This window comes from Aethalodelphis obliquidens, unplaced genomic scaffold (genome assembly GCF_003676395.1).
Source record: "Aethalodelphis obliquidens isolate GAN/ISIS:26980383/991018 unplaced genomic scaffold, ASM367639v1 scaffold2, whole genome shotgun sequence".
NCBI classification, from domain to species: Eukaryota; Metazoa; Chordata; class Mammalia; order Artiodactyla; family Delphinidae; genus Aethalodelphis; species Aethalodelphis obliquidens.
In genome coordinates this window covers 11,467,415-11,493,555 of record NW_020837946.1, presented here as the reverse complement: position 1 = coordinate 11,493,555, position 26,141 = coordinate 11,467,415, and the positions used below count along the sequence as shown (strand labels likewise).

The 26,141-nt window shown below is 42.0% G+C and overlaps 1 protein-coding gene across 1 annotated transcript in view; it reads right to left on the bottom strand.

Moving 5' to 3' along the window:
• The window catches only part of COL4A4 (collagen type IV alpha 4 chain), a 117,909-nt gene that overhangs the window by 21,394 nt on the left and 70,374 nt on the right, over positions 1-26,141 (bottom strand). The window contains exons 25-36 of the mRNA XM_027119748.1: positions 25,211-25,279; positions 22,962-23,069; positions 22,277-22,495; positions 20,249-20,410; positions 19,035-19,205; positions 17,862-18,005; positions 15,408-15,515; positions 13,854-14,035; positions 12,932-12,995; positions 10,253-10,327; positions 6,205-6,312; positions 5,525-5,632 (exon numbers count right to left, since the gene is read on the bottom strand). Of these exons, the coding sequence (XP_026975549.1) occupies positions 5,525-5,632; positions 6,205-6,312; positions 10,253-10,327; positions 12,932-12,995; positions 13,854-14,035; positions 15,408-15,515; positions 17,862-18,005; positions 19,035-19,205; positions 20,249-20,410; positions 22,277-22,495; positions 22,962-23,069; positions 25,211-25,279 (1,518 nt within the window). The remainder of the gene's footprint in view (positions 1-5,524; positions 5,633-6,204; positions 6,313-10,252; positions 10,328-12,931; positions 12,996-13,853; positions 14,036-15,407; positions 15,516-17,861; positions 18,006-19,034; positions 19,206-20,248; positions 20,411-22,276; positions 22,496-22,961; positions 23,070-25,210; positions 25,280-26,141) is intronic.

Genomic DNA, 26,141 nt, shown 5'->3' with positions numbered 1-26,141 from the left:
AGTGAATGACCAAGTGTGGAACAGGGAGGGTGAGGGATTGAACAGGTGGAGAGAAAGCTATAAAGAAGGGTGGATTCCAATCTCTATTTGCATGTCATATCTTTCATTGATAGATTTATCGGATGAGTAAGATTTGAGGAAGTTAGTGCTATCCATTTGCATATAAAGAATTCAAGTGCTAATTATTATCTCTTCATTAAAGCAAGTCTTCTGTAGACTTCTTACTGGACGATGGAACAGTTAGTTGGTTCCATTTTATTTTTTATCAGTACTAGAAACAGAGTTATTCTATTTTTTAAATCTAAACGTTAGATTGGTGGGAATAAGCCATATTGTCTTGCACCAAAAAAAAAAAAAAAAAAAAGCAGGGTGGGGGAACGCACCCTTTTTTTCCCTAAAGCTCTTATTTCCTAACCACTTTTATCAGTTCTGGCTGAGCTTATTCTCCAATTCTCTTTCCTATTTATGAGCAAATGTTTCAAGTTTGCACCAAAAGAACACACAGACCTTCAACTGCCAAATCTGGATACTTATTGCCATCTATCTGAAATGATAAGACATTTTCTGAGACTCCTCTGCTATTTCACTGTGTTTTGATCTCCAGCTTAAGCCACCAAGATTGATGGCTTGGGGACTTGGCTGGGGGTGGGACGTCTCAGCTCCTGCCAACTCTCCGTTGTCACATCAACACATCCAGGTCCTGCACTGTCACAGCCTCAGCCTCTCGCCATTGTTGAACTGGCTGACCCTTATCTGACGCAATGTTACCTTTCTAAATTGAATGCAGCTACATCTGGGTAGGGTTTTCAGGGCAATTTTTCCTTTTTACTGAAAGCTTTTTTATCCATCCCATCTCTAAATCAAAAAGTTGTTCATGCATAAAATATATACCAGGCAGAGGAGAGGCAATTAGTCTCACAAAGCACATTCCTTGGCAATGAGCATTTTCTGTTCACCTCTCTGGTCATCCTCGGGCTTAACAACCATCATTTAAGGCCGCATCTTGCTGCACTCACAGGCCAGGGTGCCCCCCCTCTAGTCAGAGAATCTACTCTCCCACCCCAGCCATAATCATAATACCAGCTTCTATCTATGTGAGCCAGGTGACTCTTCGCGACTGGATTCCCTCTCTGAGGTTTTCTTTTGTTCTAAAGCCTGAAAATGCTACTCTATCCCCAGGGACCTTTAACAGGTGTACACTTTTACTAGTGTGACCAACTCGTCCCTGACTTCCGGCGACTTTCTTACAGTTCTAGCGCTGGAAGTTCTGTGTCCTGAGCACCCCCTCCGTCCCAGGCAAAACGGGACAGCTGGTCACCCTAACTTGAAAGCCGAAGGGAGAGACCTTTCTTTGTGACTACAGGTAAAGGTTGAACGAAGTGGAAAACGTATCAAAACAGATTCTGAAATAAGATTGAATTCTTTTTTGATTCAGAAAATACACGAGTGCCTACCAAGGAGACACACAAGAGCCTAAGACATGGTGCCCTAACAGCGAAGTTTCAGTCCCCAAATGCACTTAGTGACAGGAGCTGACCAGACAATGAGAGCAAGAGAGAAACAATCCCTGACTTGACAGAACGAACAGGCAATTACCTCAAGAGTGGTAAGTGCCGTGGAGGCGGGAGAGGGAGGACACTAGTTGCAGAAAAGGGGAAGGATATTTCTGTGGTTTTCACAGCTGTAAGGTGCCCCGCATTTCTATGCTGACAAAAGACATTTCTAGGTGCTTTTTTTCTTATGAAATAGTTTACCTGTCACCCACCAAAATAGCCCAGTCCACATTCTTTACACATTCTCATGCTAAAGCTTATCATTCTAGGTTTCCATTATTACATTCTTTTTTTTTTAAATAAATTTATTTATTTATTTTTGGCTGCGTTGGGTCTTTGTTCCTGTGCACAGGCTTTCTCTAGTTGTGGTGAGCGGGGGCTACTCTTCGTTGTGGTGCGCAGGCTTCTCACTGAGGTAGCTTCTATTGCTGCGGAGCATGGGCTCTAGGCGTGCGGGCTTCAGTAATTGTGGCACGTAGGCTCAGTAGTTGTGGCTCGCGGGCTCTAGAGCACAGGCTCAGTAGTTGTGGCACACGGGCTTAGTTGCTCCGTGGCATGTGGGATCTTCCCGGACCAGGGCTCGAACCCGTGTCCCCTGCATTGGCAGGTAGATTCTTAACCACTGCGCCACCAGGGAAGCCCTCCATTATTACATTCTTATATGAATGCCTAACTAGGAAATCGAGCATCTTCCTTTTAGAGGCATAGGTACTGGAAAATTTAAGTCTAGGCATCAAGCCATTTTTACATATGTTGAAGTTAAAGTTTAAATCTGATTGAACACAAGCAAGACTCAAGAGTCCATATGGCTCGTTCCAGTGGAGCAAACAACTTTGAGTTCAGCAGCTGGTTTGTTCAAACAAGATAATCAGTCCCCTTGACTTATTTAGAACATACTTCAAATATTTAGCTTCTCAGTTCAAAGCGTTTCTGCCCGAGTGTGGTTCATTTTTCTATCAGCATGATAAACTGCAACAATGGATTTATATTGGAGACGTTTTCATTCCTAGGAATGTATTTCACTGTTTTGTGGGTTTTTTTTTAAAGACTGTGCTGTTCACTGGGCTGTTTGCAGGGAAACGGTGTCCCTGCATGGTCAGGAAGCATCACTGCAGCAACCGTCTGTGCACTGGTATGAATATGTGGGTTGATATATTCATTTTCTCACCTTCTCTTCTTAACAAACTTATTATTTCATAGCATCGAATTATGATGTAATTGGAGGTAATTTTGTTGTTCGGTCAAATTCATTAGCTATTAGTTTTTTAATAACATATACTGAAGTTATGTGATAAATGTGAACTAATTCAAGGGAAGGAAGAATCAACCATAGCGACATGAACCTTGTCATTTTAGTCAAACTGAGTGCATAAAATGGCACCCGGACACTTGAAAATCCTTGCCATTTCACTAAACTAGGAGGGTAGGAAGAAGTGGAGATGCAGCAGAAGTAATGGAAAACGTTTTCTTTTGGTTCTTTATCAATTTTGTCCTCCAGACACTCAAAAGAGCATCAAAGAATATCCCGCCAGGGCTATAGGGATTGCCAGAGACAGGAAACAGCCACAAGAACCAGTGAAACTCTTAAAAATACAAAATTATTTTGCTTGGAACGCTAAATTTATCACCAATCACTATACTTCACATTACTAAAAATGCCAGTGAAGAGGAAGGGGGACAGTACAAAGGTATCTTGTGGTGGGAGCTTTTCCTGTCTGCTTATTTGGCTGCGTAGAAATTCGTAAGTATACCAACTCTTCAAACTAAACGGCTTCCCTCTGTACAGAGGCACCAGGTAATACTTACCACCACACTACTACTTGCTGGACAACTGGAGTTATTTGAAATCTACCTGATGAGTGAAGAGGTGAGAGCGTGGAGAAACATTACTTGGATTTGCAAAACAATAGACTGACTAAGCCCAAAAGAAGGGATTTCCAATTCTTCTGAGAGGAAGTACTTTTTATTTGACCAAAATTTAGTGTATGTATGGGCCAACGAGCAGAAGGTAAGTGGGAGGAAAAAGGAGGAAGGAGAGAGAGGGGTCTCAGTTATAGAAACCTACCAAGTAAGGCTGGACCCTTCAACTATTGATCGAAGTGAGGACAGACTCTCAACCTCATAGCTACTTGTTCAGTTGTTCATTCTCTATTTTTCCATTAATTAATTAATTGTATTTATTTATAAAAGTAAATTTATAAATTTTTTTAAATTTATTAATATATTTAAATTTTTATTTATTTCTATAAGTAAATAAATACTTACAATAACCAACCAACAGACTTACTAGGAATATACTGGTTCCAAGGATACAAAAAATAGTTCTTAAAACTAAAAATAGAGCTACCATATGATCCTGTAATCCCACTCCTGGGCATATATCCAGAGAACACCATAATTCGAAAAAGATACATGCACCCCAACATTCATTGCAGCACTATTTACAATAGCCAAGACATGGAAGCAACCTAAATGTCCACTGACAGATGAATGGATAAGGAAGATGTGGTAACATATACACAGAGGAATATTACTCCGCCATAAAAAAGAATGAAATAATGCCATTTGCAGCAACAAGGATGGACCTAGAGATTATCATACTAAGTGAAGCAAGCCAGACAATGAAAGACAAATATGATATGCTGTTGCTTATATGTGGAATCTAAAAAAAAAAAAACGATACAAATGAACTTATATTCAAAATAGAAATAGACACACAGACATAGAAAACAAACTTATGGTTACCAAAGGGGGAAGGGGTGTAGGGATAAATTAGGAGTTTGGGATTAACATATACACACTAATGTTAATTAACATTAACACTACTACATAAAATGGATAACCAACAAGGACCTGCTATATAGAACAGGAAACTAAAATCAATATTTTTAAATAACCTATAAGGGAAAAGAATCTGAAAAAAAAATATGTATGTATAACTGAATCACTTTGCTGTACACCTGAAACTAACACAACATTGTAAATCAACTATACTTCAATTTAAAAAAATGATTCTTGCTTTTTAAAAGACCTTTAAACAAACAAACACGATACAACGTAAGTGTCATGCTAGAGGTATACACAAGGTACCCATGGGAAAAAAGAAATCTAAAATGAAAGAAATGGACTGAAAAGGAATAAGTACCAGGGCTGTATGGAGGGGCATGAATATTTGTTAATAACCAATTATTCTATTCTATTCTATTCTATCCCACCAGACCTATGTTATTACCAGTCTACTGTACTTCTAAAGAGAAAAAAACTTAACGAGGAAAAAAATGTTTCTCTATCAAACAAAGATAATAAATATTAATTCCTCTTTCTCCATAGCATCTTACTCTTTTCCTTTTCCTTTGCACAACTGACAAAAATACATTTAATATCTGTCTCCCCTACTAAACTGTGAGCTCTGTGAAGGCAGGAACCATGTCTATTTTCTTCAAAATTGTGTGCCTAGTATCACACAATTAACTGTGTCCTAGAATCTAGGACATAACAGGAGCTTGACTATCTGGGGAAAGAATAAATAAAAAGGCCGGAACATCATGGGAAACAATAGGGGAAATGCAGCTGCACAGCACAGCGAGATCAGCTCGGTGCTTTGTGTCCACGTAGAGGGTGGGATAAGGAGGGTGGGAGGGAGACACAAGAGGGAGGAGATATGGGGATATACGTATATGTATAGCTGATTCACTTTGTTATACAGCAGAAACTAACACACCATTGTAAAGCAAGTATACTCCAATAAAGATGTTAAAAAAAATGAGGGGGCAGCAGCATCATTTTGGTAGAGCGGGTCCAGAGACCAGGCAAGCGCCGCCCAAGTAAGAAAGAACAGGAGGCGGCAACAGGCATCCTTGGAAAGAGCCAGGCCCCAGAGCATGTCATTAGGATGCTAGAAAGGCACTGTGAACTTGTGGGAGCATCACCGGGGGGAGCTTTCTGATGGGTCGGGCCTCCTTTTGACTCACCTTTTATTCCCGGAAGACCTGGTGCCCCTGGATCCCCCACGAGGCCTCTTGGCCCAGGATCCCCCATTTCTCCTGGATGTCCCTGCAGCCCAGGCAGCCCTGGATTACCTGAGGACGACAGGGAGGTTTTGCAGACACCCAGACGATATGAGTTTCGTGAAATGGGAAGGTCATCTATATTCTTAATCTATGGGTAACTGGGATACTGTTTTATTACTTTTTCTTTCTAGACCTCCTAACTTAATCTCAAGAGGAGAAAATACACTTGAGTGATTAAAGTTACCAATTATGATTTGAAATGCTCACTTGATTCTGAATTGGCAAGAGGAGGAGCCGTTAAAATGTTGTGTTGAATGTGTGCTGTTTGGCTTAAGTCTAAAGGAGAATAGGAAACCAGCCTCCTGAATGGTAGGTGCATGAGGGAAGGTTGGAAAGGAGCTTTCCTCTGTCAGACCATCGCTTTGTGCCTGGTATCTTCCTAGGTGCGTGACAGGCGCTGTCTTCGTTTACTCCCAGACCAACTCAGTGATGTTGGTCTATCTCCAACTTACAGGTGAGGAATAGTACATTTAAGTGACTTGTCCAAAGTCACAGGTTGGGGAAAAGGCAGAGCCAGCTTCTTCCCCTACACCAAGAGATAGATGAGTGCCCGGGAACTCTCGAGGCTCCTTTCGAGGTACCTGGACACCCCGCTGGTCCAGAGGAGCCAGGCGGTCCTGGCCTTCCGGGTGGTCCTCCAGGTCCTTGAACACCGGGCAAGCCCTGCTCTCCAGGTGCTCCCAAATGTCCTAAAGAAAAAAGGACCAAACATCTGAGTAGTTGTAGTTGCTCTTCAAGGTGGTGAATCTATAAAACCTCCAACTTCAGCTCTTTCTTTTCTATTCTTACTTTTTTACATGTACAATTTTTTTGTTGAAAAGATAACATTAAGGAAAGATGGAAAACAAAACACCTATAATCCCACCAATTTAATACAGTGTTTCATATGTATAACAAATGTGCAAATAAGGCCTACAATTTTATATTCTTATTTTTTAATTAGCTAGCATTGCATCATAAGTAATTTTCCAAGTTTGATATCATTTCCTAATTACTGTTTTTAAATAACTGGCTGATAGCTTATTGAGTTAACCCTAATTAAATTAATTAATCTAATTTTCTCTACTGTTGGCCATCCATGTTATTTCTAACTCTTGCTGTTATGCATAATGATCTTTATACATTTTAATCAATTTTTTCTCCTATTAAATTATTTCCTCAGGAAAAATTCCTAAGAGTAGAAGTTTTGGTTCTTTTTAATGCATTTTTAAATGCTCAAGGATTTTAAAGTAAATCACAGACATCGTGGAATTTCATCCCTAAATATTTCAGGAGGTAAGTCTGAAAAATAACATTTTCCTATGTGGCCAAAGTAACATTATCACAGCCAAGAAAATTAATAATGACCCTTAATATCATATAACCCTCCTTCCATATTTGAGTTTTCTCAATCGTCCCCTCAATGTCCTTCACAGCCGGTGAGTCCACACCAGGTCCCATTCCAGAACCACACATTACATCTGGTGCATACATCTATTAGGTTAAAAAAAACCTACTACAGTCCCCTTCTCAGGACAGTGATGTGCTGAAGAGAAAGGCCCAACTGTTCTGAGTCTTCTAGAACAGACCATTCAGCATTTGGTTCTTGACAGAGGTTGCCAAATGGTTTGGATAAATGCTCTACCAGCTCACAGCCCTACACGTCACCCACACACAGCCCCAAGACCATCATTCCATGTGCTCACTGAGGACTTTCTAATTTGTTGCTTTGTTTTCTTGCTAATTTAGTAAGGATGAAATGATATTTCAGACTTCCTTTAAATTACATTTCTTTGATTACTAGAGAAGATGACTTCCCCATGTGTTTATTTATAATGTATGACTTTAATATCAATACAATTTATATTTGTAGGATAAACCAATAGTCTGTGCTGAAAATGACCAGTTGAATCTGCAAATAAAATATGTGGTTCTGTATTTACAAACTCACGGGGGTCATAGTCACTATTTATTATAACACACAAGAGAAACAAGCCTATGTTAGTCTATACTTGTTCCCAATCAAATTTGAGATCTATGAGCTTCACTGTGTATTGTTTTCTTCATCCTGAAAATATTCCTGTGGTTAAGGGAAGGCAGCCTTTTCCCACCTCCAAATGAAGAAACTGAAATAGTAAAGCCTTGCCTCTCCAATCACAGTTATATTAAGAACAGAACCTGTGAGTTAAGCTGTACTGTATTTTCTCTCTGAAATAGAGAAAAGGGAGGTAGAACTGAACCCAATACAATCATATAAAATCCCCTGAGACAGGCTGCAGATCTACGCCTTCTTGATAGGCTTGTTCAAATTCAATGCAGCTTTTTTCAAGCCAATGGAAATTGCATGTTTAGGTAAACTCTGTGCTGGTGAATAACATATGATGCAATTTTAAAATTTTAAGCAAAAGCTATGGCATTTGGGAAAGGGAACCATTTAAACGGTGACAACCACAGGAGACCAGAGAAATTACACCAAGGCAAATTTTCTTGAAAAAGTTAGCCTACATATAAAATAACTCAGTTCTATGATTTTTAACTTACAGTATTAGGTAATATCAAAGGTTTCCATTTTGGACTCTTTTTAGCTTATAAAATCTTACTATCTTAAAGGTTTACATAAAAATACCAGTAAGTGTGGAAAAAATCTCTTCATGTTTTGCTGACTGCTGATGACAATGATGAATTACACTTTCCATTTGTGTAGCAATTTTTAGTTTATAAATTGCTTTCAAGGAATCTCATTTGATCCTCAGAACAACCTGTAATATGCATAGGGCCAGTTTACAGGTGAGGAAATAGCTCAAAGATGATAAGCAACTTGCCCAAGACCATATGCTCAGTGGTAAAGGAGGTTGACTTTGAACCAGTGATTTTCCTTTCTGAGACCTCCCTCTGGTACTTTTTATGAGCCTCCACAATGCTAACCTCAAAGCTATTTTCCCCTCCAAATGTACACGTAAGCTGTACATTTCAGTTAAAATATTATAGTATCTAAATCTATTTGACCATGACAGAGGTAAAGGACCCGTATGAAAGGGAGTGGGGAAGGAAGTTTTTGCCAGTGCAATAGCTTGTTTTCCTGTTAGACTTCCATTTTAGCAATCTTATGGTATAAAAACAAAGTTTAATTCATTCTCCTTATTTTAAATGTTCCTTCCCAGTGTCCATAATTTACTGAATTGTGGATATTTATAGAGTGTAAAGACGACTCAAAATCTATCGGGCTTCCCTGGTGGCGCAGTGGTTGAGAGTCTGCCTGCAGATGCAGGGGATGCGGGTTCATGCCCCGGTCCGAAAGGATCCCACATGCCGCGGAGCGGCTGGGCCCGTGAGCCATGGCCACTGAGCCTGCGCGTCCGGAGGCTGTGCTCCACAACGGGAGAGGCCACAGCAGTGAGAGGCCCATGTACCACACACACAAAAAAAATCTATAAAATTTCTGAAGTTAAAAATAATTTAAAAATTGATTTATTCTTTAAAGTAAATAAATAAATAAAAATAAAGAAATAAAATTTCCCATAATAGTTCTTCTCAGATATTCTTTCTGTTGTATGGAATGAAACATGGCCACTGCCGAAGAGAATTTTAAGGTAATACACAAAACTATTAATATGAGATATTTTAATTTACAGTGGACCCATCTAAATACAAGCCTGGCTTCTAACCTGTCCACTATCAGCTGAATGACATTGGGCATCACTTATTGAACCAATCATCTGTGGAGAAACAAATTCTTTCCAGGCAGTGGATATCCCTGTGCACAGAGCTTTGTACATTTGTCTGCTTATTGACTTAAGATATATTCCTACACGTGGAATTACTAAGTAAAAGCACGTGTATGTTTTGTCAGCTGTGGGTCGTCTACTGTAACGAGCCACAACCTCTACCGGAGAGCAGGAACTCCCTGGAACATCACAATCTGTTCTGAGGCATTACACATCTATTGTTGCTGATAACTGAAGTGCTGTTTGGAAAGACTGAGATTTGTTGCTGCTGATGAGGCTTTACGTTCCTTTGGTTTGGTTTTGAGTAAACTAGATACTTAGTAAAGGAGGTATTCAATCATATCTCAGCAACTGCACTCCTCAGGGCATTCACCTATGCTTTTCTTTTTTCTTTGGCCACACCATGAGGCTTGTGGGATCTTAGTTCCTTGACCAGGGATCGAACCCGTGCACCCTGCAGGGAAGTGCAGAGTCCTAACCACTGGATCCCCAGGGAAGTCCCTCGCCTATGCTTTTCTGAGTAGGAAAGAAAGGGCTGGATGACAACCTGCAGCTGCAGTCAGCGGAGTGGTTATTGTTAATGTATCATTTTTAGTTATAGATTTGCAAAACAGTCCAAATTTTAATTGCTTGCAATAATCATTTTTGACCCTGACAAAATCTGGGCATGCCTAGGGAAGCGTGTTGTTAACATCCTAGGTCATGGGAGCCATGGTGGAGAAAAGATGGTGAGTTGCTGGTGTATAATCCTGGTGTCCTCCTAGGCCAGTGCTTATACATAATCCTTCTGATAGGTATCTTAATGAGCGAAGGGAGAATATAATACTGATACAACCATTGCCAGCTAGGAAGATAAAGTAATTGCACTATTTTTCAAACCAAACTTACTCTTTTTTGTTTTAATAAGAAAAGTATGTAGCTATACCTGGATATCCAGGGCTACCTGGCTCACCCTTTGGACCAGGTAGGCCAAACTGACTTGCAGGTTCCCCTTTGTATCCTGTAAGTGATAAAATGCACATAACATTATTTAAGAGAGTTTATTTTGTTCATACAAGTGACTTAATAACTTTCATGATACTTCCCTTTATAGTCTATCCTCAATATTCCAAGAGAGGATTTTTGAAACAATGCTTTTTTTTTTCCTTACATAAGAACAAATAGAAACATAGATGCAAGCTGTGATTTAAACACACACACACACACACACTATTTTATAGTTCAAAACGGTCATAAGAAACTATAGATCTTAATAAGTTTAAATTTTTAAATTTTCTAAAATAATTTCAAATTTAGGGATCTATTTAAGAAATTACTTGGCATTTAGTATCCTTATATTGTTTTTTAGAAACAGAAAGCAGAAACTGTCACTGTTTCAGCTGCTGCAATCACATTTCAAGCTCTCTTCAAGGAAGCTCAACTTGGTGTCCTTGTAAAAAACCGAAATCACAAGTCATCTTACTGATGACTTCACAAGAGATGGCACTTTGGAGGCCATTGTAGGCAGTTGTAGGCCATTGTAGGCAGTGACCCCTACAGTCCCACAGAGCTGTTCCACACTGCTGCTGCATCCTTCCAGACACAAGGACTTACATTATAGCTGGGAGCCAATTACAAATGGAGGACTCAAAATGGTATGGTAGGGAAGGGCAAGAAATTGATGGGATTACAAGAGAAGAGAACTAATTAGGCATGTTTTAAAGCACCTACACACGAACACCCCTTTTAAGGGGTCCCACCCACACCTATGGTAGGTTCTCTTCCACCTGACCCTACTCATAATTGTGGTTAATTGTTTGAAGGGTATGAATCTGGTCCATCCCAGGTCAGCCAGTCTTTCCTTTAGGAATTGTAATAAAACGTAAGAACTTGAGGCCCTTGCCTATTGAGGCAGAAATCAAAAGCATTTTCACGATGTCCTAATATAGAGCATGATCAAGTGCAATCCAAGCACATCCAGAAAGGATACTGAATAGAGAGTGATAAAGCCAATTGGTAGGCAGGTAAGTAAAAAACAGACCACAGAGAAAAGTCTCAAGAGAAAAATCCATGGATTTCCCAAGGGCTAGGTTCCTTCAGACTATGGTCCTGCAGAACTGTCTTATCTGTGGGCTCCACGAGACAGCTTTTACTCCAAGTACCTTCATTGCATTTTGTTTCCTTGCAACCATGGCCAAATACAAGTAGGAAGGAAACAAGAAGAAATAGGTTTGTTCTTTGAGAGAGGCAAAGGGTCTATAATAAATGGATAGATGAGTAGAAGAGGACTGAGTTCTGAACACTGACTGAAGCTATAAAATGTCAAAATAAAATACGCAAACTTCCCTATTTGTAACTATTTCTAAAGAGAAGATCTAAGTTATTCTTTCTGAATAAATACATGTTCACAGTTCACTTTTTCTTACAGCAATTATCATGTTATTTATGGAGTGTCTCTCAAAGCGTAAAGCATGTTTCACTGGTAGTAAGGGAGAAGATTTTTAGGTGGTTCACTAATTACTGTTTCTGATTTTAAAGTTATTTATTTTAATCTGTATTAAAATAAAATATAACTGTACCACAAGCCTGTGAATTCACAGATAGTGAGATTAAGGCTAAGGTTAAAAAGGTGAATCATTTTAAAGTAGATTTAAAGAAAAATATTAACCCAATGGTACACAAAAATAGTAAAAAATATTAAAGCTTTTGTGTAAACGCTGCAATTTAAGATACCCTGGATTTGTTTGTTTTGTTTGTCTGGATAAAGGGTTAACGAAACCTCTCTTTCTCTGAGGACATTTTTTCCCTTGGGTTAACTTCCTGTTCCTATTTCTCTGGAAACCTGATAAAGGCAGAATGTAAGTTGTGTTACAAGGCAATACTGTCTTTGGCCCAAATTAAACTAAGGCCTGTGAGGCCAAATCCAGCCTGCAGCCTGTTGCAAAGAAAGTTTTATTGGAACACAGCTACAGCCCTTTGTTTGCATACTGTCTACGGCTGCTTTCATGCTGTGTGTGCTTTCATGCACAGCTGTTATAGCAGAGACCACACAGCTGAAGATATTTATGATCTGGCCCTTTGAGAAAAACACATTTGCTGACCCTTGGCTTATGGTAAAAATAACTCAACTGTAGATTATGTGTGGCCCAGGAATTCTTAACTGAACTATTAGCACTTGGTGGGAAGTCATGGCTTTGGCCTTCTCTGTGTACCGTGACTCTTGTAACTGGGTCGCCAAAAGCTGTACCTATGGAGTCCTTAGAAGAGATACTGGCTCCTGTGGGGCACGGGGCCATGGACCACCAATGCAAATCTGTCTCCTGGCACCTGAGCTGTCATTTATAGAGCTGCAGTCACTAGGACAGCTGAGAGTACTCCCACCAAGGAGGAAATTATGCTATGCCTGCAAGCATGCTGTTTTCTATATGGTACCCTTAGATCTGAATGACAAATATAGATGATTTAGGTCTTGTTTTGACTACCTTGTAGAGTCTAAAAAGAACTCTTTGAATGTTGCAGTTTGTTTGATCTACTTTACTTTTCATGCCAGAGGTACCTGCTCACAATGCTACAAATACCCAGGACTATGAGCTTGATGGATGGTTGCTGTATCTCCAAACCATACCTTTAGGTCCTCTTGTACCATCGATTCCTGAAAGTCCAGGGGGCCCTGGAGAACCTGGCTCACCCTGATAGTTTAATGAAACAGAAATAAGATTGTAATTGAATTGTAATTCAAATACAAATGACACATGCTTGACATGATCCAGTTATAATTTTCTAGAACTAACTTGGTTTTTATAATTTGCAGTGGTAAAGAAAATTGGAAATGCATTGCAAGCATACTACTACATGCATCTAGGTTTTAAAAGTTGACGAAACTCTTCCAGAATTAGTGATACCAACAGGGGGCATCCAAATCCCAATACTTGATTGCAAAAGAGTAATTGCATCACATCAGTTGAACTTTAAGTTTTGAATGAACAAATTGATACGAAATAAACTGTTATAATTTATACCCAAAACCTGAAAAATCTATTTTATTCCAAAAGATGGGTAGCAAAGTATATTATACATTTTCCAGAAATTATGATGTAGGCTACTGCATTTGTACTTCCTGGGTTCTCAAGGGGTATTTTGCTTATGATTGTAAAGATAAAGTATATTTACAGCAAAATCTATGATGTCTGCAATTGGATAGGAAAGCTTAGTAACCAGAATTTGGGTCATTTTTCAGATGACTCTTTGTGCTGGTAAACCAACAGTCCTCAGGCAAGTCTCTATGGAGCTGTTTAAACAAGGCTGGGGGTAGAATGTGGAGTAAGTGACTTGATCATTTATGTCACCGGAACCAGGCATAAGCACTGGCCAGAATTACAGTTACATCATGGCCTTCTAGAAGTTTCCATTCTTCCCTTGACCAGCTCCTTACATTCTAAAAGCCAGTGAAGGGCTGTGATGTACACTGGCAAAGTAAGATGACTTACGGGCATCCCAAGGCAGAAAGGTTTTATTATTTCTTTCCTTCCAAAACAGCAGTTGCTTACCTGGTCACCTGGAAATCCCGGAAAGCCAATGAGCCCTCTCAGCCCTGGTGAGCCTGGAGGGCCTGGGGGTCCAGGAAGGCCTGGCTGCCCTTTCCTCCCGGGCTCCCCTCTGTGAAATCCAGGTGGTCCACAGCTTCCTGGCTCTCCTTTCTTCCCTTGTATCCCAGGATGGCCTTTATCACCTGATGGGGTTAGAAGTGTTACAGACCTCTTGGAGGAAATCTCTTGAACTTTAAGGAATAGTTAAACTATCGTGACAGGCGATAGTTAGGCTGTGGGTCTTGGTCCTACTTATAGGAGACAAAGCCATCTCCCAGGAACTGGGAGTCCTAATTAATTCCTGCCCTAAGCTGCATCACAACGGGTTTCTGGCTTCCGCGACCTCACTGTAAAAGGAGCTGCCCAGGGCTTCCCTGGTGGCGCAGTGGTTGAGAGTCCGCCTGCCGATGCAGGGGACACGGGTTCGTGCCCCGGTCTGGGAGGATCCCGTGTGCCGCGGAGCGGCTGGGCCCGTGAGCCATGGCCGCTGAGCCTGCGCGTCCGGAGCCTGTGCTCCGCAACGGGAGAGGCCACAACAGTGAGAGGCCTGCGTACCGCAAAAAAAAAAAAAAAAAAAAAGGGAGCTGCCCATGAAGGACCTAAAGGCTACCCGGGGGGGAGTGAGCAGCATCACTTGCTTTATTTTGTTTTGGTTTTTTTGCGGTACGCGGGCCTCTCCCTGTTGTGGCCTCTCCCTTTGCGGAGCACAGGCTCCGGATGCGCAGGCTCAGTGGCCATGGCTCACGGGCCCAGCCACTCCGCGGCATGTGGGATCCTCCCGGACCAGGGCACGAACCCGCGTCCCCTGCATCGGCAGGCGGACTCTCAACCACTGCGTCACCAGGGAAGCCCTCTTGCTTTATTTTAACATGTTCATTTTACAAATGAGGAAGGACTTAACCAGAGGACTTAAAACATTTGTTCCCTAACTCGTTAAGGAGAGGGTCAACAAAAGAACCCAGGTCCCATTCAAATTAAGTCTAAACTGGGAAAAGAAAACACAAATGTGGTTGTCAAAATCCTTGCTCTGGGGTGTTTTTGAGGACCAGCAGCACAGGCAGCGAGGGGCTTGTTAGAAAGTCAGAGGCAGACCGGCCCCAGACCTGCTGATTGAGCATCTGCGTTTTAACAAGGGCCCCAAGGGATGCACACTGAAGGTTGAATAGCACCCACTGAAATGATTTGGAGAGTCATTGTGCTACTCATTTTAAGATCAGCCAGCAAAACCAGGAATACTTTAAACCTGGTACCAGTATTTCATGTATCTGTCTGGACTGATTCAAGTTTGGAATATCCAAATCTATAAACACATATGAACTACAGCTAAGTTCTAGCATGGAAAGAAAAGTACCATGAGGTTCTTTAGTGTATGTTTTTATTTTTATCTAAAGAATGACCTTTCCTAATCTCCGAATTACCGTTTTTTTGGGAAAGTTGTCTAATATGCATGCTTGTTTGAGTGACCTGTAAAGAAGTCAACTTATTTGATATGGTTAAAAAAACATAAGCATTTACCTTCTTCTCCTGGGAATCCACCATCTCCAGGAGGTCCAGGTTCCCCGGTTTCCCCCTTTTTCAAAATAACATCCATTTCTCCTTCATATCCTGGGGGTCCTCTTGCTCCTTTAGATATCAATTTTATAAGAGCAAAACAAAAGGAAGCACCACACACGTGATTATTCTGTTACAGCTCCTCACGCCCAGTTTGCAAATCCCCAGTTAACCTGCCAAACTGTATGTATGTTCATAGATTGCACAGTATCAACATTGTTGATTGACTTCCGAAAGGAAGGGCCATGCCTTTTACATTCCTTTCCCAACTTGTCCAGCAAAGGGGACTGGTGTACACTGAGGGCTCAGTGAATGTTTGCTAAATTCAACCAAACTCGTCTCAGAGTCTTCAGTAAAAAGAGACAGGCTTGAAAAGTTCCAGGTCTAAAATACATCTGTGTTACATATATAAAATGGAATATTACTCAGCCATTAAAAAGAATGAAATAACGCCATTTTGCAGCAATATGGATGGACCTAGAGATCATACAAAGCAAGGTTAAGTCAGAAAGAGAAAGAAAAATACCATATGATAATCACTTATATGTGGATTCTAAAATACAAGACAAATGAACGTATCTATGAAATAGAAACAGACTCACAAACAGAGAGAACAGACCTGCAGTTGCCAAGGGGAAAGAGTAGTGGGGGAGGGAAGGACTGGGAGGTTGGGATTAGCAGATGCAAACTGATGTATATAGAATGGATAAACAGCGGGGTCCTACCATATAGCACAGGGAACTATATTCAATATCCTGTGATAAAGCATAATGGAAAAGAATATGAAAAAGAATGTGTGTATAACTGAGTCACTTTTGCTGTAGAGCAGAAATGAACACAACATTATAAATCAACTATACTTCAATAAAATTTTTTAAAACTACATCTCTTTATCCTGTAAATTTTGAATTGTCCATCTCATATTTTCCAGTTCCTTATCTTCCCCTTCCTAACCAGCCTCCAATATTTTCCTTACATTAAAAGAACAGACACTTAACTTGGTTCTCCACATAGAGAATTCTAAGAGGTAGGGAGGATATACAATATTTCTCCTGATTTCTGCAAACACTATCCAGTTGTAGATGTGGGCTGGAGTGGGCTCATCTCAGCTTGATGAGAGCCACTTAGTAACAAGTCAAGAATTTTGTAAACTAGTTGTTAAACCATCGGTAGTTTTAAATCAGTCATGTTGAGCGTATTTATGGTGGGAGTATTTACACCCTGGCAATCAGCAAACTGTAGTGTAGTAATCAGGGCATTTTTTAAAAACTTTATTTTAGAGAGCCAGCTTACCAGAACATCACTGGCATTAACCCAATTTTAAATATTTTTAGTGGGATAATTATATAGAAGCACAATAGCACAGCAAACATCACTTATCTAAGCTAACGGAGAATGACTCTGATTCCTCGATTCTATATAAATAATTTACAGGCTAGTAAAACAAAAACTAATAGTAGAATCAATCAACTAAAAGTAATTTGAATTAAATATGAGGCTATTTTCCCAAAGGGCTTTAAAGACAAAAACCTTGTTTCTAGAAATTGTCAAGCATTCATTCTTAACACTAGAAATGAAATCTTACCTTCACTCACCACAGCCTCATGGCTAAGAGATCAAAGTAAATATTTAACAGGGATGGGCACAGAACATTGACACCAGTGGTCTTGAAACTTTTTTTAAAAATAGTAATGGAAACTTTTCTTTAAATGAAGCTTGGGAGAGATGCAATTCGTGGCCCAGATGAAAGCGGACTCATTTAGTTCAGCGGTCAGCAGACTACAGCCCACAGGCCAAATCCCACCTGCTGCCAGTTTTTATACAATCCATGAGCTGTGAATGGCTTTCACACGTTTAAATCATTGGGGGAGGGGACTCAAAATAAGAATAATACTTTATGACATGTGGAATTAAGTGAAGTTCAAGTTTCAGTGCCCATAAATAAAATTTTCCCAGAACACAGCTATGTTTGTTTGTCTACGTGTTGTCTCAGGCTGCTTTTGTGCTACAAATGCTGAGTTGTGTAATTTCGACAGAGACCATATGGCCTTAACAAAAAAACTGTTTTTTTCATTTAAAAAAATTGAAGGAGGGTTTGGGGACCAGGAGTCCTGCCTGCACCCCCTTCCCAAAAGGTGAGAAGGTTTTCTGAAACCCAAAAGCTCTAAGTCAAAGCCCTTGTTAATTTTTTTCTATTAATAGAGCAATTCATTTGCCATAGTTATATGGGATAAGATTGTGAGGAAAGGAAAATACATTTTGTTTAAAATCCTAAAACAAACACCATAGATTCAAAAGGCAGCAGAATCCAAGCTGCAGGATAGTTCCATTTTATTTTTTCAGGGATCATACTTACAGGTTCTGGTCAAACACTAAAAACAATCTATGCTGCATCACTGTGCCATTAGCTGCGTTTACCTTTGTCACCTTTCACTCCTCGGTCTCCCAGGGAGCCGGGCCAACCCTGTTCTCCGTGTTCTCCCTTTCTGCCAGGGTGTCCGTCCGGGCCAGGTTTTCCTCTCTCTCCCGGAAAACCCAGGAAGCCGGGTAGCCCCTGGGGTCCTGAGGAGTAACATGAATTTTTAGGGAAAAGTTTTATAGGCTAGTACGGTTCCTAGATCTGTGTTCCTTGCCGTCCACGTGGAGACGCGAACTCCCCCTAACTCTGAGCTTGTGCTGAAGGGAACAGTCACTACCAGCCTCTCGCCTGTTAAGAGACAATCTGTCCCATCCAAGCCTCAGTTTTCCCCCCCACAGATCTGAACTGCAGGCCTTTATGCTTCTGAGTCCAGATCCCACAAAGCTTTAAGAGAACTGGGCTTCCCTGGTGGCGCAGTGGTTGAGAGTCCGCCTGCCAATGCAGGGAACACGGGTTCGAGCCCTGGTCCGCGAGGATCCCACATGCTGCGGAGCGGCTGGGCCCGTGTGCCACAGCTGCTGAGCCTGCGCTCTGGAGCCTGTGCTCCGCAGTGGGAAGCCACCACAATGAGAAGCCTGCACACCACAATGAAGGGCAGTCCCCACTCTCCGCAACTAGGGAGGGCCCGCATGCAGCAACGGGGACCCAATGCAGCCAAAAATGAATAAATAAAATAAATAAATTTTAAAAAGAAAGAAGCAGAAGTTCAAAGATGTTGGTCTGGGCCTTGGCACACAGGTAGTGCCTAAAAAAAAAAAAAATAGAGAACTGGGTATTGGGGAGGGAGGGAGGGAGGGAGGGAGGGTGGGGGGAGGGAGGGGGGTAAGGAGGGAAGGTGGAGGGAGGGCCCCATCCAAAGTGGAAGCACATCAGCCCTGACCTCCCCCCTCCATCAGTACCACCCAGTCCTCCGGGCAGAAGTGTGTGTAGGTTCTGTGGACCTAACCCCTCCCCCCAACACTCCTGTTTACCTAAACCAGAACACTCTGCCCCTGGAAATCACAATACAGAAGACAAGAAGAAGGGAGAAGTCACACAGGAAAGGACCAAGTCAGGCTAATATACCAGTAAACTCCACAGTATGGTCACCTGTAATTATCTTCACCTGGCAGTGGATTTCAGGTTTACAAAATGGCGGGGGGGGGGCGGAATAATGGAAAAGCAATACCCACCCTTTGGGCCTGGAAGACCAGGTAGCGCATCATCCCCACTGGGGCCTGGGACTCCCGGGGGCCCTGGGGGTCCATCTGCCCCTGGCCGTCCTGGGACTCCGGGGAGGCCCTTCATTCCAGCGGGCCCAGGAGGCCCCATGTCCCCTTGTTGTCCTTTCCAACCTGGGGCACCTGTGACAAACCGCAGTGACAACAGTGTAGGAAGACTGAGAACTGGCTTCACACACGGGCAGGAAAAAAATCCACAGCTTAAATTGTGTATCTGTGGCCAAGTAAACAATATTTATCAGCTAAAATCCCAGTAGCGACTCTCCATCAGTCTAAGTATATATTTTTCTGGCTGCTATAAAAAGAAAGGCAGATTACTTGAATAAATATTTCCCAGTTGAGATGCATTATAAAGTCTTTTAAAATGGAAAGTGGATAAGGGTAAAGAATTTATATTTACTTTTGGGTGGGGAGAGGGTGGGAACTAATAGGAGAAAACATTCCAGGTGCTTCTTAAAGCTACAGCCAAGTGAATTTTGGTCAAGCTGTTCACTTTGTAATGAGAGCATTATAGGAATCACCAACGTCATCTAGAATTACTGGTGATTAAAAACAAAGCTGTAGTGGCAGGGTTTGCTCCAATCTCGTTTTGATCCTTTGAGAGGGTGTATTCTTGCATGTGGATAAACACAGCAGAATTGAAATAACAGGTGACAATCTGGATGGTGAAATAAAGATCATATTGGAAACAGCCCCCCAGCACCTTGTATTGAGAGACACTTTCTCATGGGTCTCTTTGATGTCTTGCTGGGTATTCCAAGAACAGAGGGTCCTGACCCATCCTCACTCGGGCTATTTCTCAAGGTTGTGTTGGCAGCGAGCAGCCTGACAGATACAGTGTCTCCCTCAGTAAGAAAAGCAAGCTGTCTTGCAGATTAATGTATAGCTGTTGTATCTCAGGCTCAGAAACTGCAACCCACCATGTGTGCGGCATCCACTAGCCCCTCTTATATCACCCCAGAGACACTTGGGTGACACAAGGAAATGACACAAACCAACATGAAACTCCTGCTACTTGCAGTGCCATAAATAATCAAATCCTTTGTTTCTGACCCAAGAATCTTGCTTCTGCCAGCAGCCGTAAAAGAGCAACAGGTGAGCTTATTCCTCTGTAAGTAGGGTAAACCCCACACCTGTCACAGTTCTTGACACCTGCCGACACTTACCTGGACTTCCTGGAGCTCCAGGGAGCCCTGGTGGCCCTGGTCTCCCTGGAGCGCCTCTTTCACAGGAATGGCCGGGTGGACCTGGGATCCCTGGAAACCCAGCACTTCCCTCTCTCCCTTTGGGACCTTTGAGACCCGGGAATCCGGGCATGCCAGCTGGCCCTGAAATGATACAGTTCATCTGTGACACTGAGGGCATAACACTACATAGACGGCCTACAGTGGTATTCATGTATATCAATACTGGAGGTAAACATTTTGATCCCGGCTCTGGGCTCCAATGAGTTAAGCCTCTGAATGGATTTTCTTATCATAGATGATAGTGAGCTCCAAGTGCACGGTAAAACCATGCATTGCTAAGAGAATTACTTGATAAGGTTATGTAGACAATGTAGAAGTTGCTTATGCAAATTAAAAATCCATGCAGTTCTTCCTGATTTCCATTAGCCTCTAACATTGCGGCAGGCTGTACCCCAAACCACCACAATGCTTGCACGCCCAGTTTGTACTGTCTGAATTTGCATTCTGTAAACGATTTCATCATTCCAACTCTCAAAATTTGTATTTGTTGGAAAGATAGCATCATGATCTTCAGGGGGAAAAAAGTCTTCCATAATTCTACACCCTAACCTAAAAATCTATTTTATTGTTTAATGTTTTCATTGTATTTTGGTTCATATGTTTGCATTTTTAAAATAGTAATCCCAGTGCACTTTCATTTGTTGGGTTATTTCATATTGCATGTTAATATGCAAATGTTTTCCATTTTATTGTAATCTTTGCAAATATAATTTTAATTGTTAATAGCTGAATAGTATTCCTTTGAGTGTGGTGTGTGAGTATGTGTATGTACGTATTACTTAGCTCTCTTTACTGTTTTCAATTGTTCCTCTACTGTGAATAATACTGCAACAGTATTTTCGTACTAACCATCTCCTGTTGAATTCTTCCCTTAAATACATTTCACAAGTGAGATAGTGGGATTACTGGGACAAAATTATTTTCATTGACTCACATAATGTATTATCTTGTTACGTTCCAATTAAATGGGTTTTTGTATATGAAAGCTTCTGACTTACAAACTATTGGATAAGCTCTCTGAGGACCAAGAATGTGGCTTATTTCCCCGCCTTCCATTTTCCCTGTACTATTGTACTATCATGGGTACCTAATAAACACTGGCCCATCCATCATTAGAAAAGAACCAGAACACTGTTTGTAAAAGTCTGATCTGGGGTCCACTTTTCGTCACCATCCCCCAGGGGTTGAAATTCAGACTGGACTGCTGGGCTCCACCCAGTTCTGATGTCATGAATCACAATTTCCTAGATTGGGGCCCAGAAGACGGTGATGTTAATGACCCCCAACTCTACCCCTGTTTTTTGGGGGGCGTGGTATTTTTAAGTACATGAAAATCTGAAAACCTCTGCTGGGGATCCTGAAGAATCCATAACGATTTCAGAAAAGGATGTGACTCAGTGCCAGGGCCATCTCCCCATCTTAAGTTTCACTGCCCTGCCTGCTACCCCTGCTGGAATGAAAGTCCCTCTATCCTTTCACCTGTCCAAAGAACACAGCGTCTGCCAGGACTCAGCTCGTGCCTAGCTCTCCCCCAGAGCTTTCCTTTGAATGCCAGCCCACCCTGCTTTGCCCCACGGAGCTGCTCTTCTCTGACAGCCTGTCCTGCCCTCCTTCAGCCTGGCAATGGCAGTGGGCTGATCTCCCTGCCCCTCGGAGCTAACATACTGTCCTGGAGTCCAAAGCAGGCAGATGTCCGGTAGCTGCTGAATCAAACTGAACAGACTGAGCCACGGTGAGCTGGGTGTGAAAACCACCAATAAAATGCAAAGGCAACACTGCGGATGCAGGTTATTAGAAATGTAACCAATGCCCATGTATGAAGGAAGATGCTTGACTGAAAATTTTAAGTTCTAGATTTTTAAGGCAAGATAGTCTAGACACTCTTCAGGGACCTGTTTCAGAACTGAGCGGGCTTTATGGACCACAGGAAGAGCACAGCCCTCATACCTGCAGCCCCCGGTCGTCCAGGATCACCTCTGAGTCCTTTTGACCCTGGTACTCCTAAAAGACCCCTCTTTCCTGGGGGTCCTGGGTAGCCAATAGCAGAGTCTCCCAGAGGTCCCTTCTGACCATTCACTCCAGGTGAACCTGGAGAGCCTGGGGGCCCGACAGGGGAGGACCCCTTTTCACCTCCAAAACCTGGATCTCCCATATCACCATGAAAACCTATTGAACAAAAAATTGTTTAAATTGTTACATGTACAGATATAGAACCAACACACATATAAGACTACTACTTTGATAAAAACACATTGTTTTAAGATACAGGGATACTTACTAAAATTAGGAGTAACTTAAGAGGCAATATTGTTTTTTCTCACCTTTTGTCAGAAAATGAATTGTAACTCCGTGTTTCCTATAAGCCAATGACGTTTCCCTAATTGCTTTCACTTACCAGCAAAGAGTCTGTCTAGACTGAGCAGTTCCTACAACATAACATAATAGTCTATAACTCATGCTCCAGGTTTAAGGAGCCCTGAGACATCACAAAAGTATCATAACCTAGAAGTTATCGAAACATAGCTAAGAGCTTACTATATCAAGAAAAACCATTCTCCCACCATCTAGGGATCCCTGGGCCATTTGCTGACTAAGATCATGAGACATTCCTAAATGAAAAGCCCTTATTTACCAGGTGGACCAGGTATTTCTGAGATTCCTGGTTTGCCACGTTGACCCTTTTCCCCATCCAGACACCTCAACCCAGGAGCTCCCCGACGACCTGGAAATCCCTTTGGACCTAAACAAAAACAACAAAACACAGATACAATAAAATCAAATGAGGACAAAATAAGATGATTTTTAAAATAAAATCTATGTTAATTCTTTCTTAGGGTATTTCTACTTTATGGAAGTATAGGTGGTGCCTAGCCTGGTTTTTATAAGTCTTGTGCTCCAAATAAGCTTTTCATAGAGATTGAGTTAAGGTACTTTCTCAGAAGCCATACTGCAAAGAATTCTTTCTGAAAGCCTTTGGGACGTACACCACCATTCAGATGAATCTTTTGATACCTTCCCATGCTGAGTCTCAAACACAAATATGTGAGGATACCCTTCCTTGTAAGAGGACAGAGGTGGTGGCCAGTGTGTGGCTTGATGAGAAAGCACCAGAATAAAGACCAAGTCTATTTCCCTGCATCTTACTGCATTTGCCCTTAAATGAAGTACAGGCAAAAAGCACCTGCAAGTGCTTCCCTGGTGGCGCAGTGGTTGAGAGTCCGCCTGTCGATGCAGGGGACGCGGGTTCGTGCCCCGGTCCGGGGAGATCCCACATGCTGCGGAGCAGCTGGGCCCGTGAGCCATGGCCGCTGCGCCTGTGCTCCGCAACGAGAGAGGCCGCAGCAGTGAGAGGCCCGTGTACCGCAAAATAAATAAATAAATAAATAACGAGCTCATTTGGGCTTCCCAGGTGGCACAGTGGTTGAGAGTCCACCTGCCAATGCAGGGGACACGGGTTCGTGCCCGGTCGGGGAGGATCTCACATGCCGCGGAGCAGCGGGGCCCGTGAGCCATGGCCACTGAGCCTGCGAGTCCGGAGCCTGTGCTCCGCAACGGGAGAGGCCCACGTACCGGGAAAAAAAAAAAAAAAAAGCACCTGCAAAACGAATTGAGATTTTTTTTAAAACCTTCTGTGTTTTCCTACAAGGAGTTCTCTAAGCAAAAATAACTTATAAATCATGAACTTCAAAGGAGATGCAACTGCTAGCTGAAACTTTGCGTGTTCACTTCCCTTGAGGCTGAAGCTGCTGGAAGCGACCACGCGTGCTTTTTATCCATCCACGACGAGGTACCAGCAAATGTGAAGATGAACGTACAATCAGTCAACCAACCATTCTTCACTCCACTGATACAGAATTATATTTCCACACCCTTGCCACTGCCTTGTGGTGGGTGGCCCGTATTTCCCACACTTTGACCCGGGGCTTGGCCATGTGACTTGCTTTGGCCAATAGGATAGTAACACCATGAAGTAATGAGAGGTGTGAACAGTGCAAGTGAAGCTGGGCCCCACCCTCTGGTATTTCTGCAACCACAGGAGCAGAGCACACCCTGGCCTCACAGTGAGATGCCCGTTGCAGACCTGACCTGACCCAGGACCAGGCACGAAGCCGATAGACACCATCTTAGATCAGCTGAACGACAGACTCATAGAGAGAAACTAAATATTATTTGTTAAAGCCCACTGCAATTTGGAGGCTGTTACACTACACCATCGTGAAAGCCAGTGGTTATAGAGGGCAATAGAGAGCCATTCATCATTCAATGCTTAAACACTTTTTGTATTGATAGTTACGTAGAACAAGAAAGGTGACCTTTAGTGGCCATGCCAGTACTTAACAGGTCAATTTAAGTGAACTCTAAATAAATAAAAAAGAATTAGACAAAATCCCTTACATAGATCTAGGGTTTAATTCAGCTATAAATATGTGACTGAGTCAAGTGCAGTGGTTGTATGAAAGTGTAATCAGGGGTGCAGATGCGTGGGCACTTTTCAGAATGTTTCTGGTCAGATATTTGGGTCTCTTGGAAAGCAGAATAGAGTAAAACTTATAATCAGTAAGCAAGTAATCAATTTTCACTCTCGGGGCACAAGTAAAGAAAGAAGATATAGTTTTAAAATGCTCAAAAGGCGATCATTTTTGCTGATATGTGATCAAATCCAGGTAAATTTTGTTGCACAGAAATATTATTCAGAGTGGGTTTGGTGGACTGGCGACCCAAGAGGAATGGCTACAAATGGTGTTTCCCGTAGTCCCTCAAAACTTTATAATCAGGGTAGAAATATCCTAAATAGTTCCTGAGGATTTGCTATTGGTTTATCTGTCTTACCAGTTCTTTTAGTTGGGAATGTGTATGACAGTAACTTCTCCTTGATCGTACCTGGAGGTCCATCAAAACCTGGCGGGCCTGGCCTCCCAGGGTAGGTTACGTTACAAGGAACTGTATCACCTGGAATGAAAAAAAAAAGATTGGCGTTCACATAATTGATGGTCCAATGCAACGTGAATCTCAATGACAACTCGATCAAGATACTTCTTCATAAGGTATATGTGGAATTCAAAGGAAAAGAAGACTCTCGAGTCTCATTAGGTCACTTGAACTACGTTTATTTTGAATTTCTAGAAGATCTGTCCTGAAATCTGAACTTCAACTGTCAGACAGTAATAGAAGGGGAATAAGAAAAATATTGATTCCAAGAAATATCACTTTAATAACCTACAAAAAATAATGGATGTATAGACCCATGGATGTCTACTACAATGGAATCAGAAGCTTTGATAAATCATGAAGTAGCAGCAAGTATCCAACACTGAGTTCCCAAGATTTGACTCCTAGCTTGGATGTGGGGGAATTGCGCAAATGAAGAGACTGGGAGAGATACTAATAACAGCTTCTGTTTACTGAGGGCCTGCCATGGGTCAGGTGCTTCAAATATATTGTCTCTGGGGGCTTCCCTGGTGGCCCAGTGGTTGGGAATCCATCTGCCAATGCAGGGCACGCAGGCCTGAGCCCTGGTCGGGGAAGATCCCACATGTGGTGGAGTAACTAAGCCCATGTGCCACAACTACTGAGCCTGTGCTCTGGAGCCTGCGAGCCACAACTACTGAGCTCATGTGCCACAACTAAACGCCTAAAACCCGTGCTCTGCAACAAGAGAAGCTACCGCAATGAGAAGCCCGTGCACCGCAACGAAGAGTAGCTCCCACTCACTGCAACTAGAGAAAGCCCGTGTGCAGCAATGAAGACAAAACGCAGCCAAAAATAAAATAAATAAATTTATTAAAAATATATATATATATACTGGCTCTTG